This window comes from Ruditapes philippinarum, unplaced genomic scaffold, assembly GCF_026571515.1.
Source record: "Ruditapes philippinarum isolate M1 unplaced genomic scaffold, ASM2657151v2 ctg14843_1_1_1_1, whole genome shotgun sequence".
Taxonomy (NCBI): Eukaryota; Metazoa; Mollusca; class Bivalvia; order Venerida; family Veneridae; genus Ruditapes; species Ruditapes philippinarum.
The window spans coordinates 36,131-50,933 of record NW_026852779.1 but is presented as its reverse complement, the minus strand read 5'-3'; the positions used below and the strand labels follow the sequence as shown (position 1 = coordinate 50,933).

Genomic DNA, 14,803 nt, shown 5'->3' with positions numbered 1-14,803 from the left:
GACTGGAAAGTTTTTGTTTTTTTAGAATATTACTCCATTTGATGAAGATCTATACTGTATACTATAGTCTGTCCCATTAAAAATGGAAATGAACTTTTGCCTGGTGTGAAATAACAAAACGAGGTTGAATAAAAATTTAACTATTTTTGTAAACTAAAAAAAAGTCACCCTCGAGATTTTTCAGGATTTTACTCTAAAATGTCTACTTTTCTTGTGAAAGCGAATTTTGATTTCTCTATGGAAAATCTCTGTTGTTTATTTTCCGTAGCCATTGCCGAAGTACTCTTCATTTGAAGATGAACGGGAGAAAGCACGCGTCATGTTTCTAAAATATACATGAGGTTCTCGGGGTCGTTTCATGATTATTTTACAAAGCTGGATCTACAAGATGTAACAGTTTTGTTGCAATGCATGATGAAAAACTTAAAAAAAAAAGAAAAATAAGCAACAAGAACACCGAGTCAAATGGATAAAATATCTAGAAATTGCACTTACTTTTAAGCTGAATAGAATTCCTATGAATTTCGGAATAGATATTTATAAATGTCCCTTCTGAAGATTCCTTCATTGCCAGTATCTATCCAGTTCCGTAGACCCGATTTTTTTCTACTTCGAAACTCCTAAACAGTTAAGCGACATTCACCATTGAGGAGACATTATCTTTATTTGGGGATTGTCTCCCGAATAGGAGATATAAGTGGTAAAATAAGATATATATATTTAATGTACCCCGATTAGGGGACAATCTACCATATTAGAGACAGTCTCTTGATTGGGAGTAAATTCTTTACTGTATGCCTTAATCTCCAGATCAGGAGATTGTCTCTTATTACAAAGATTTATTCTAGATTGGGAGACAGATAAGTAAAATATCAAGGCTGACTCCCAATCGTGTGAACCTACGTAAAAAGCGGGAAAAAAAAAGTTTACAAATATTTTCATATTTATTTCAATAACAAATGCTTTACAGATTTAAGTGCTGTTTTACTAAGCATTTTACGTGTCCTCATTTTTACATATATAAATCGTTTGTTTGAAGAACTTCATGTAGCTGTTGGGCAACCTGTGGTAAGTGAAAGTTTTCTGTATTAAATTCCAGTAAGTAAACACACTTCAGTTTTGGACCCCCTCCTTGAACTTGACCGTCATGTTGAAATTCTCCAGTGCAAAATAATGATGAACGTGCAATATTGTTATTTAATATCCAATCATAAATAAGACTCTGTAGACCTTGTGGAACACGTCCAACCAAATGACCATTTGTTGAATCATAAACTATGATTGCCCTTGGATCATAGGTGTTGTTTGTTTCTCTCATACAAACAAGCCGATGGCTTGATTCTGGTCTGTAGCGAAAGTGATGGTATCTGTAAGCCAAATGACAGTTTGTTAAGTGCTTGTTTTATCTGATATGTTTTCAATTATAGTTTTTATCTAGACATTTTAGTAGTTTATTTACATTGATTAAGGAACAATGTTCTTCCTAAGTTTTGCAAAATATGTGATTTGACTAAACTAAAAACTAGCATGATAAAAATGATATAACAAATACCCATTAATGGTTGAGAAGAACATTATTGGGAACTTGCCATCCACATCCCAACCCTTGCTTCTTCTGAAGTCTTTCATTCTGTCCAACCACAAATTGTTTTCCATGTTTGTTTGAATCAGGAAATGTCAGAAGCACTCCAAACATAAAATGTATTTATAGGGATTGATTTCTTGGAATCCAATTACATGTATTACTAAAATATTGTATTTCTGGAATTACATGTATTTATTGCCATTTACATTTTAAAGAAAGTAAGCAGTGCATAATTTATTTATACATATATATATTTTTTTCAGTTGACATGGATGCTCCGGAGAAGAAGCAAATCAAGGGCATGTTTGAAAGGGGTTGTGGTGCAGTATGTCATAGTGATAATAAATCACCAATTTATAACATATTAAGTGGCAAAAAGATCAAGCAAAAAACTATAGCTAGTCTTATTAATCAGCAACTTATAACAAAAAGAACAAAATATGTTTGTGAAGATTGTGTCCAAAAAGTAGAAGGTTCTCTTAGTACAGGGAATACATCCGCCATTAACAATAGTGTTAAGCACAATCCTAAATGTAAAGAAGTCAATATAACTGAAATCCAGGAACACATGCAGTCAGATATTATTAATCTATACAAGGATAGTCAAAAGTGTAGTTTAGAAAACTTAATTGCATATGATGCTGAGACTTGGCTGGATAACAGACCCAAATGTCTTGTTGGTCTGCTGCGTAAACTATGTGGCCTTGATAAAAAAGGTTCTTCTTCTATTGAATCATTACAAATTGCAAAACTGGTGGAAATAATGTATGGATGCCGTAACAAAAATCTCATTCTACCACTGTCTTTTCAGGAAAATTTACTTGTATATTCCATGTCAAGAAATAAGCAGTTGGTTGGCTTTAACTCAAGACTTTTAAAATTTTAGAAATCCTGTACATTGCTATGGTTGATGAGCTCTTAGTGCCTTTTGTACAATTTTGTAAAACTCATTCTGTAGAGGCAACTTTAGACCAATATTGGATATGGAGTCAGGATGTTAAAAATGCTAACTATATGTATTGCCAACAAATTGCTTTAACCTTTTTGCATGCAATTATGGTATTTCGAGTGGGATGTAGGCGTGCTAATCCGTCATATATCATTGCAGGTCGTGAAAAAATGTCACTTTTGTTTTATTGTAGAAATCATCCACGTTATCAAAGAATAGTGGCCATTAATTCATACATTGAAGCAATGATGCCTGAAGATTTGAAAGACTTGATAATGAGATCATTCACTTTAAGCAGAACAGGTAATGTTGGGCATTATCAAGGTGGAGATGCATGCTTAGAGGAAATAAACAAGGAAGCCAAATCCTGGATTTCACCAGTGGGTGTTCCAACTGAAAAGGAGTGGGTGAAAACTTTCAGAAATCTTGATTCTCTAAGTGAAGTTAAACATAAACTGTTAAATTCTGCTACAGGTCAGTCAATTGAGAATAAAACCTGCAGTTATGAATACAGTATTGACTTACAAGAAATTGCTCCTGTGAGAGCTTTATTTAGAAGATACTTTGAACGACCATTGGAAGAAACTCCTCATACAAACTTAAGCGGTGATGTAAAGTTATCTGCTCATTTAGTAAACATAACTGCAGAATCAGAAGCTTTAAGAAGCCAGTATTACATGTGTCTTTTGTCTGGGGAGCAGCTAAAACTCCCACTAGTTTGTGTTACAGAGGATGAATTTCTTAACTCAAAAATGATTGAGAATCTTAGCAAAACTGAAATTCAGAAAAAAATTTATCAATTGCTTGAACAATTTTCAGACCGAGAAAGGCGTCTCTTGGAAGAAATTTTTGTAAAAACTGTCAAAGCCAAAAATAAAGCAGACTATATAGGATTTTATTACACTTTATTAGAGGAAAAAGAGTAAGGTTCTTGAGCACACCTACATGTACATGTACAGTGGAAAATAAGACAATACAAATGCATAAAACTTGAATTGTTTTATTTACATTTAAATCTAAAACATTTTTAAACAAATATGATGTCAACTAATGATGTAGATTGTCACATGACATCTATTCTAATTTGAACAGACAGGCTTTAAATACACATTTTACTACAAATTTCATGTCTTAACAAGGGTAAAAGGTGTATTTCATTAATGTAGACTTATTGGAGTCTAACATATCTTTTGTGCTATTGCAAATAAATAATTACTTGATAAATTTTGAAGTAATAAATATGGATTGACTAGATAAAAAACAAATTCATTTCATATGTAATTCATTGTAAAAAGCAACAATAACTAAACTGATAAGAACATATTTTGGATAATAATAGAATTTATATATAATATAAATATGATAATAATAATATATATAATTTATATATTATATCTGAAATTTAATAATTTCTTATTGAAATCACATTACCAAAAAGGACTGTCCCAAATTTGAAGTGAAGTGAATTCATTTTTACAAATGAACATTATGCCTCAGAAATCCATTTATATATAATTTATATACTTAGTAGTATAATTTTTTTTAGAAATGTCAAACATGTGTTTAATAAAAGAATATTTTGATAATAAATTTTGTGCACATTAGATGAAGATTGCACTGAATGTGAATAAATGTATCATAAAGGTAGGTAAAATGTAAACAAAGTAGTATTTAGACTTCCAAACGAAATACACATTCACTATGAAAAAATGTAAATCAAGAATTTCTGAGGCATAATGGGTCTTTAAGGATGGCATCCATGGAGCTTGATTGATGGGATCATTTTTCTTGCGCCAACATGAACATTGGCGCATATTGCATGGCCCCAGAATGCACATCCTTCAGCTTCACAACCCAACCAGACACCCTGAAGACCATTCTTTTTTCTGAAAGCTTTGTCCTTAATTGAATTAAAAATCCTTTTACAGACGGCACATTTATTTACAGTTAGATCGGTGGTGTGAATTTCCTTCTCTTTCTTGCCAGGCATATTAACAATTTTTTTCACAAGCTTGGCTGGGGTTTTCTTTGGAGTGCCTGGATGGGTTGTAGGGAAGCTTGTTACTGCTCCAGCAGACTGACCAGCCTGTAACCCAACATGCCGAACTTTGATTGACGGAAAGCTTGCAGTAGTTAGGCGGCCACTTTCAGAGATGACTGAAAATTTAACCGAGGCACCACACATTGTGTTTAGTAGCTTAGCCTGGAAAGAAAATGAAGATATTTTAAACTTCTGTCATATACATGTATGTTCTTAGTATAGTGCAATTAAATTTTATTATTATATAATTGTTAATATCAATTTTTCAAACTTATTGCGAAAGAAATATATTGTCCTTCAGAATAGTCATTTACTTATCTAACAACAAGGTCTCTTAAGGCAAGGGTAATGTTAGTATTCTGCCATGTCTTGATAATGATATTAACATATTAAATATTTTTCAATACAGTGTATATTTATAACATTTTCAAAAAAAAATAAAATGCAGATCATTTCATGAGTACACAGCAGTTGTTATAAAGATATAATTATTGATAATACACACAAGCAGTATTCATGTGTGTCTGTGTGTATATATATATTTTCAATTTCATGTAATAAAAAGTGCATGAACAAGGTAATTATTGAAAACACTTAGACAATAATCTGAAAAATAATATTTAATACTTATTTACAGATTTTTGGAACGTCTTGAGCCTTTTTGAAAAGGACTTCTGGCGAGCTCACTTGTCACTAATGAAGTCCTCTCCAATTGGACCAATATGATGGTTCTTTGATGTCTGAAAAAACATAATTTTCAGTAGCTCCAACCAATAACACTGTCAAATGTTGTGGAAGCCGTTGTTTCCTTGAGCAAGAAACTTTACATTCATTGCTTAGTACTGATTGGTTCCAGGAACAGATTCGAGAGGTTTCAATAAGCTTATAGCTTCCAATACAATCGAACAAATATAAATTTGTATAAAATAAATGTTGTGTAATATCAAGCATGCCCATTATTACCTGTTAGAAAAACAATTTCCTAACAAAAGTTTAAACAAAATCATTTAACAGTTCATAGATAAAACTTTATAATTAATGCATGTTTGCAAAAATTTTCATTGGATAATCATGATCGTTATATAGTTTTATATAAACAGCTGCTGTCATTTATTTAAGAAATCTCACTTTATGTCCAAAAAAAGAGATGTTTGCTGTTTTATAAATTTGTTTAATATATTCCTGACAGACTATATGACTGTATATAAACTCTTGTTTGCTGCTCGGGTTATATTTCCAAACAGCCGTTTATATAGGGCCATATAATTTGTCAAAAATCCTTATAACAAAAAAAATACATGAAAGTTCTAACCTCTGGCTCTCGGTCCTCAATCATAACAGCCTCAGGGGGTGAGGGTACTGTACCAAAGGATACCTCTGCGCCGATATCTAATGAGGTATCAGTTAAGAGTGAGGCTTGAGATAACTGAAATATGACAATTATTGATTATAGAAAACATAGTTGCGAAGAGTGTACTGTCCTCAACATTAACTTTTAATGTTGTGAATGAGATTTGTTTTATTTAAAGATAGACCCTACCAGAAATATAGTCATAATATTGAGAAAAAGTCATTAACCACATATAACATGTTAATTATTACTTGAATCTTTAATATTTTTACATTTCTAAAGTCTAAGTAATATTTTATGAAGTTTGATTTTATTGAAATATTTTGGATTATCTTGAGGCATGTAGCTTTAAAATGTACCTCTTTACTTGATGCATAAATATGCTCATTTATATGCTCATTTTCTGCTGTGACATGAGAGATACCTGAAGCAAAACAAACACATTATACAATTAATTTTTCATGTTAAATGGCAAAAATTGAGTTTTATATATATTTCTGGTGACAAAGATAATGTTTTGCATGCATTGTCTCCCTTTCGGGAGACGATGATGACAATGACTTTACACTCGATTCTGTTCACGTATTAATATCAAAACAAAATGGCGGACTATTTGTGGATCTGTGCAATGGAATAAAAAAAGGTAAGTTTTTACCTTACTGCTTGCTTGGTTTGTTATGTTAATACGTAGAATTTAAGAAATTGTAAAAGTTTCATGTTTAGCAGCACTTAACTCGAAAATTACACGATAAAATTACCTGAATCCTCGGAAAAGTCCATTTTGTTTTGAATTTGGCGGTATGAAAACTTTAAAAGAACGCGCGCAAAGACCGTATAAAGTGCGCATGAATCGTCTAAAATTACTACTGTGTTAATTCAAGTGTTTTGTCTATGAATCGGTTGAATGTCTCCCGATTGGGGGGTTACTGATGTAATTCTGAAACCATGAATATTTCTCATAAACGGGAGACAGTCTCCCGATTGAGAGACTGTCTCCATTCTGGTGAATGTTGCTAAATGACATGACTCCTACAGTACACTTATGATGATCCAGATTTTTTAAACTGTTAATCCGTCTCATTATTAAAACATTGTTCAATTTGTGGAGTTATCTGGGTTAGCAAATGAAATATGTAAATAAAACGCATCATAATTCAGTAGGTTCCAAATCCATAATTCAAGAACGGCCCATCAATTTTAGTTGTCAACATCACAATGCTTATAACTCTTGAAAATGGATTCCAGACGAAACTTTATTACGTCAACAACAATTTACGAAATATATGACGTAACAAAAATGCCTCGCGATTCCAGTTGCGGCATTGACAGAGAGCGCCTAGGCATTATGTAACCTCAAACAGATAATTTTAGCGTTGAGATGAATTTGTCTTGATGGAATTTAAAATAATTTTTGTATACCCAGATTTTGCAACTTAACTGTAAAAATACACCTTCAATTCATATATGAATAATAAAACTTTTGATAACATTTAGATCATCTAGATAATTTTAATCACACTTAATGACATGAATCTACAACAGTACAATACTTCTTCCATTAATTACATAGTACATTCGTTTTGATTTTATGTTTTAAACTATTTTACATATTTTCAGAAATAATTTCCCTACATATAATCTCGTTTTTCATGACTTCTGTAAATCCTACTATTTTAGCTACAAAATATACAATATGCCGTATTTTTCTCCCGCGAAAAATATGCTAGATCTATTGTATTTTCACTGAATATTTTTAAATTTTAGGAAGGCTGAAATTATTGAGAAAGTCACTCGGTGTTTCTCTTTGACTCGATCTCCCCTTCATATTAACATAATAATTATATGTAACACTTTGAGTCTTATAAAAAACCACTTATTGTCGCTTATTTAACACTCCAATTCAATTTATTCAAACTTATTCTTAATAATATCAAATCAGTGAAATCACTGACATTCTGTTGAATTGTGAGACAAACTTAAAGTGTATATAGGCCTACGTTTGATTGCTCAAACTAGAAAGCATGATATTATATATATTCTTATTAATTTAACATTTTCCTCGAACGCGAGTCTGTGTTCTCTCATTAGCCAGGGAGTTAGTTAAAGTAGACACTGTGGTAACAAGCAAACCAATTCTGAACATATAGTGAATCAGTTTTCCTTTCTATATATTTCTTGTCAGATTTGCATGATAAAGTAGTATTTGATGAAAGTTGAAACCTACGGAAAGTTTTAGCGCACGGACATCGCACCCGAAATAAGAAGGGTAACATTTCTTGTATCCCATCGAACCTGGTCAATTTAATTATTTTTGAATAGAAGTGATACATACTAGTGGACAGAATTCAGACAACTAAAGTATTGTGTAAATTAAACATTAATTAGCAAAGAACCATTTTTTATAGTCTTCTAGCTGGGTCATGTGGGGGTTACGTTCATTGAACGCCGCCTTTCCTTGTTGATATTGTTTATTATATTCTGTATAGCTAGTGTTCCCGCTCCCTACGACATGCTGCGGTATGGAAAGCTATCTAATCAAATCACTTCATTGTTCTTTTTTATCTTAAAAAATACGACAGTTTATCATGGTTATTAATTTAATCTTTGTGTGTAAGAATTTATAAAGCGGTTAGCGATATTTTAGCTTTAAATGATTTTAATTATTTTAATAATAGTTTGCTAGTAAAATTGCCTTTTTGACACCAACTTTGTTCCCATTTTTCATTTTAATGATAACATTTAGCTATTGATCAGTAAGTAAATAAATATAATCAAATTTTTATAATTAACGAGTACATTTCACCGTAATTGTGAGACGAACCCTAAATGACGTCTATATGGGCGCCGCCATTTTGAAATGGACGTCACGTCAGGTTACAACGTAAGTCAACGGGGAAAAATATAATTTTAACATTTTGACCATATTACTGACTTTATGAAAAAAATGAAAAACATGCCTAGAGATATTGACATCAGGGTTAAGATGACATTAATTTAAATGATTTTACTATTATATTAAATAAAAAATGGAATGTTCAAATTTGATGGGACAGACTATAATAACTTATTTCAGATCATTAGCTCGCTCTGTTTTTTCCAAAATAATTATTATAATAGCGAAAAATGACCCAAAATTAATTTAAACGCTTTTCACTCAAATCTTACTGCATGTACTGAGAATAGCACAAACTATTTTGAATGTATTACTTCTTTTATTTCTTATTTATATTTTATTTATATTTCTGTTTAAAGTGCTCATGTTTATCTATGTGAAAAAATAAAATGTTATGTGTTAGGCTTATAAACCTCAATGGAGTTCCTTTAACAGATAAAAGTTGTATTACATCACTTTAGAACTAAGATTATCAGACATCCAAACTGCTGAAGGTTTTCACAAGACTTGAATGGAAGTAACTCTAATAGGCCTATAACTTCAGAAAAGAAGTCATGCATTTTCATTTAATAAATTTGATGCATTAAAAGTAATTATACATTTTTTTTTATTATTAGCATATTTAAAATTTTAATATGGCCTAGTGACTCGAGTTATATCAGCTGACAATCACTAATCTTGTCGCAATATAAACTGTAAATCTGAATTGATATGCTAGGAGACAAAATAAATACAAATAATCAAACCGTTGGAAAGGTATTGTCTTAATTTTTTTAATTTTTGATTATCTAAACCTGGACAAGCAAGGTCAATTAAAGGCCTAGGTCATATCAGAATAACTGAAAACTGTTTTGTCATGTGTGTTCTTTTGTCCAAGTATGAATAACATCTGTGAATAATTTATGTTACACGAGTTATCACAAATCAAACTTTTAGGAGATGCATAAATAAATTGCTAATAACAACACAGACACTTTCAAGCTTACCACTCAAAATTAAGCGCTCAAGTTAGCAGAAATAATCAAGCCTTGACATTGTTGTTAGCATTTATTTTTCTTTATTTTCTTTACAATTTAAAAGAAAAAATCTTTCAGTTTGCTTGTTTATACATTTAGCACAAGTCTAACTGCTACACACGATAAATTATAATTTAGTTTCCTTCTTCATTATCTATATGTATAAAACAATCTTTCACAAGTACACGGCGGGTCACCTCGGGACGGATATTCCGATCCGAACCGAACCGCAAAATATGACAGATATTATTATTCTATTATTCTTTTTTTGGAGGAATTAAATTTTTTTCATTTTTTAAATAAAAGACATCATGCGCTTTTTTCATTTGCTTTCTGCGTATAAAAATATAAGACGAAGAGGTCACTTTAGACATGCAGAACTCATTGTGAAGTCTAACAGTAATATAGGAGTTGATGATGTATAGGTATACTGACAAATGGTCAAAAGGTAACTTGGGAGGTTCTCATAGTCACTTAACATCTTGTTATTCAATACTTTGATTACACATACAAAATAAATAAAAAAACGTTATATATATATACATGCTGGCATAACTACAAAAAGAGCATTTCACTAACAAACCAGAGTTTATGACTAAACAAACAAAACAACTGCTTCCAAAAACAAGTAATACAGTAAAATCAGAAAACAAGAGGGCCATGATGGACCTGAAATCGCTCACCTGTATATAGCCCCCGGGGCTGGGCCAATTTTACCATGGGGCTTTTATTTGATCAAACTTGATAGACACCCATTAGACGATGTGTGTCATGATAAATATCTAAGCTGTAGCTTTTTGGGCTTTTTAAAAGAAAGGTTTTGAAGTTTTTACTATACACATATAGGAAAAAACAATGACCCCCTAGCGGGGCCAATTTTGACCCAGGGTTTTTATTTGAACAAACTTGGTAGCATTCCTTAGAAGATATTTCATGCTTACTATCTTAACTTTAGCTCCTTGGGTTTTTCAAAAAAAGAAGATTTTTAAAGTTTTTACTATACAAAATATAAGGAAAATCAATGACCCCCGGCGGGGCCAATTTTAAACCCAGGGCCCTTATTTTAAAGAAACATGGTAGACACCCATTAAAGAAGATGTTTCATGCTAAATATCTTAGCTCTAGCTCTAAGGGTTTTTTAAAAAAGAAGATTTTTGAAGTTTTATAAGTTTTTATTATATAAAAAATAAGGAAAATCAATGACCCCTAGGGCAAGGCCAATTTTGACCCCAGGGCTTTTATTTAAAAAAATAAACTTGGTAGACACTTACCAGAAACAATGTTTCAGGCCTAATAATTTAGCTCTAGCTCTTTAGGTTTTTTTTATAAAGAAAGATTTTTCAACTTTTTTGGCTAACATGGAATTAAATTCTTTGAACAATTTTCAAAGTTCACTTTCCAAAGAAACATTCCTGTGAAGTTTGGATGAAATTAGCTTAGCAGTTTAATACAGGAGATTCGTTTACAGTAAAAGTTATGAACGGACGCCAGACTAAACCGCGATAACAAAAACTCACCAAATGGCACTTTGTGACAGGTGAAGCTAAAATGTGATGCATATATATGAACAAAATATCCCTGCAACTAGTTTTAAGAAAAAATACAATCTTTACTCAATGTTGGAAAATGAGCACTTTTTTTTAAATGAAATCAAAGGGACTTTCAAAAAGTTTAAAACAATTATGGTATGAAAATGAAATGGTATCACTATTTCTCAAAGCTTATATAACTTGCATTCTTGGGACAGATTGGACTTCAGGCTTTGACCTTCATGTTACAGGTACTTTGAGACTTCAGTAAGACTTTTTAAGACATGGGAATTAAAAATAAAGTATTACCTCGAGTTATGCTCCGGAAACTGTTTTCAGTTTTAAGGTAATAGTGACCTTTTGAACTTTGACCTTGTGACCCAAAATCAATAGGGGTGTTTTACCCAATATAGACAATAATCCCATGAAATTTTGAACACTGTGGCCAAATGGAATTTTAAAGTTAGGGTATGGAAACTGTTTTCAGTTTAAAGGAATAATGAACTTTGACTTTGACCTTGTGACCCCAAAAATCAATAGGGGTCTTTCTAACCCAATATTGGACAATCATCCTATGAAGTTTGAACACTATGGGCCAAAATGGAACTTAAGTTATGTTCTGGAACTGTTTTCAGTTTCAAGGTAATAGTGACCTTGACCTTTGATCTTGTGACCACAAAATCAATAGGGGTCTTCTACCCAATATGGACAATCATACTATGAAGTTGGAACACTGTGGGCAAAAAATGGAACTTAAGTTTATGCTCGGGGAAACTGTTTTCAGTTATAAAGGTGATAGTGACCTTGACCTTTGACCTTGTGACCCCTAAATCAATAAGGGTCTGCTACCCAATATGGAACAATCATCCTATGAAGTTTGAAACACTCTGGGCCAAATGAACTAATGTTATGCTCCGGAAATTGTTTTCAGTTTTAAGGTAATAGTGACCTTGACCTTTGACCTGTGACCCCAAAATCAATAGGGGTCTTCAACCCAATATGGATAATCATCCTATGAAAGTTTGAATATTGTGGGCCAATGGAAGTTAAGTTATGCTCCGGAAACCAAATTGCTTAAAAAAGGATTCTTAGGACGGACGTAACGGACGGAGGACGCCAGGGGGTATAACATAATATGCTCGAAATTCTTTCGGGCATATAAAAAGCATCTGCATGAAACAGATCAGAAAATCTTTAACATGAATCCAGATCAAAAAAGCTCCTATGTCTGCTGCTGCAAAGTTTGTTTTTCTTTGCGGAAGATTTTTTCATTGTCTCAACAGTATCTGTCAATAAATCATTAAATATTGTTTCAGTTAGTTGCATTTTCACTGCTAAATTCATTTCGTCATTCATAATTTTAGCCCACACAGGCTCTTTTTCGGCAATTCTTGCACCAAAATTGAGTCAAGAAGATCCTTCTTTTTACAAATACCAACCATTTTAGTCTTTCCAACGATTTTTTGGGCCCCATTTAAACCTAATTATGTCAATAAACCCCTGCTACTGAAACCACGATTTTAGCACATCTATGTTGGTCTAAAAGGGGAAGCACCTTTATAAAACTTGTTAGTTTTTGGTTTGTGCCAAAGCAAGGAGAATCATATTTTCTTCTCTTTATAAATGTTCTAATAATTTTCGCAGATAAGTCAAATATTAGTTTCTTGAAACATACGTCTACTTTACTTATCAAATCTGAACAAATCTGTTCATTGTATAAAATGCTTCTGAAGGGTGGAGATCGTAATGGCTTGTTTATACGTATTGTTCCTAGAAATTCATCTACGGCACTGGAAAAAACTATATAGAGACTATTTCTTTCTCCTCATGAACGCACAACATAAAAAACACCTCCTCTGCAAATTCTTCATATCAGATCTTGAAAATGTTTATTTGATCTAAAAGATTAAAAGCAAATTAAAACATGGTCCAAAGGAATGTAGGAAACAAAGAGCTGTCAATGAAAAGTGAATTATGCCTACAAAAGGAAAGTTTTTACAATTGTGTTAAAAAATTAAAAGTGGAAAAATCAATTAACTATGCACAAAACTAGCATGGTGACAAAACAATCCTGCAAAGTTTTCACTGAGATCCACCCAGCGGTTTTTGGTGAGAAAAAGCGAAGAAAAGCTTTATTTTACGGCAAAAAATTGACCTTTAAGAACAGTAAAACTGTGCAAAACAAGGAGCCGGTTGAACCAAGTTGATGCTTCCAAATAGGCTTTGGATACAGGAAGGGTATACCTCTTGTAGTGTCAAGTATGTCACAGACAAAAAGTTCAAAGAGTAAAAAACAACCCAAATGTTGTGCACGAACACATTTGTCTCAATATAGTGATCATTTTTGAAAATAGTTTAAAATCCGACTACAAATAACAAAGTTATGGGCCAGACACGATTTTGCTGCAAGGGTCATGCTGTGACCTTGACCTTCAAAGTAGCGACCCAAATGTTGTGCGCCACACAATTGTCTCAATATGGTGAATCATTTCTGTGAAATAATCTTAAAATCCAACTACAAATAACGAATTATGGACAGGACACGCTTTGCTGCAAGGTCACGCTGTGACCTTTGACCTTCAAAGTAGCGACCCATATGTTGCGCGCGAACACGTCGTCTCAATATGGTGATCATTTCTGTGAAATAGTTTTTAAAAATCTGACTTCAAAATAACAAAGTTATGGCCGGACCCGAATTCATGACATACATAAACTACGTCTGGACAGACGGACAACCCAAAGACTATATGAATAAAAATAAAATCAAACGAAAAATAAAGAGAGTATGCACAACTAGGCTTGTAACAAAACATCTTTGAGAAGTTTCACTGAAATCCCCTAAAACTTGACCTAATAAAATAGTCGGCAATACCAGTTACTGTAATAAACATGTACTACCATAGTCTGTTAGATTCTGCTGTCCAATTTTTTTATTTCTGCTCCACAAAAAAATGTGAATTAAATGGCTATTTTAAATATTAAAAATTTAATATAACAATTTTGATTATATAATTATTGTGACAATATTTTCTATTAAACAACTGTTTTAGTTATTAATGCTGTTAATAATAACACATTTAACATATTAAAAATGACCTATATAATATTACTTTCAAAATCTGTTAAGGTAGGTAATATCAGTATAGATTAAAGACCATGGAACATTTTAACGATAATGCAATAAAAAGAAACACTACAATTTTTCTTCTTCTCCCAATATTGTTCTAAACTTACTTTAACTTTGTAAATAATGTATTTTTGAGGATGTTATATTATGTACTGTGTATATACCGTGTATGTGTTTAAAAATGTTTAATTATTTGCTATGTATATGCTTGATGTTTCATGGAAGATATGGAAACTGAATGTGTTAGCCTCATTAAATACACTTGTTACTTAACTTACTATCACATTAAATCACAAGAAGTAATGTAGCATC

At 32.0% G+C, this 14,803-nt stretch overlaps 1 protein-coding gene across 1 annotated transcript; it reads right to left on the bottom strand.

The window, feature by feature from the left end:
- Positions 1-628: 628 nt before the first annotated feature.
- Positions 629-1,695, bottom strand: LOC132724173 (uncharacterized). The gene is made up of 2 exons (XM_060708994.1): positions 1,553-1,695; positions 629-1,367 (listed from the first exon to the last, which is right to left on the bottom strand). The coding sequence occupies exons 1-2, from the start codon at positions 1,654-1,656 to the stop codon at positions 1,013-1,015; spliced, it is 459 nt and encodes a 152-aa protein (XP_060564977.1). The 5' UTR covers positions 1,657-1,695; the 3' UTR covers positions 629-1,012.
- Between the last annotated feature and the right edge of the window lie 13,108 nt (positions 1,696-14,803).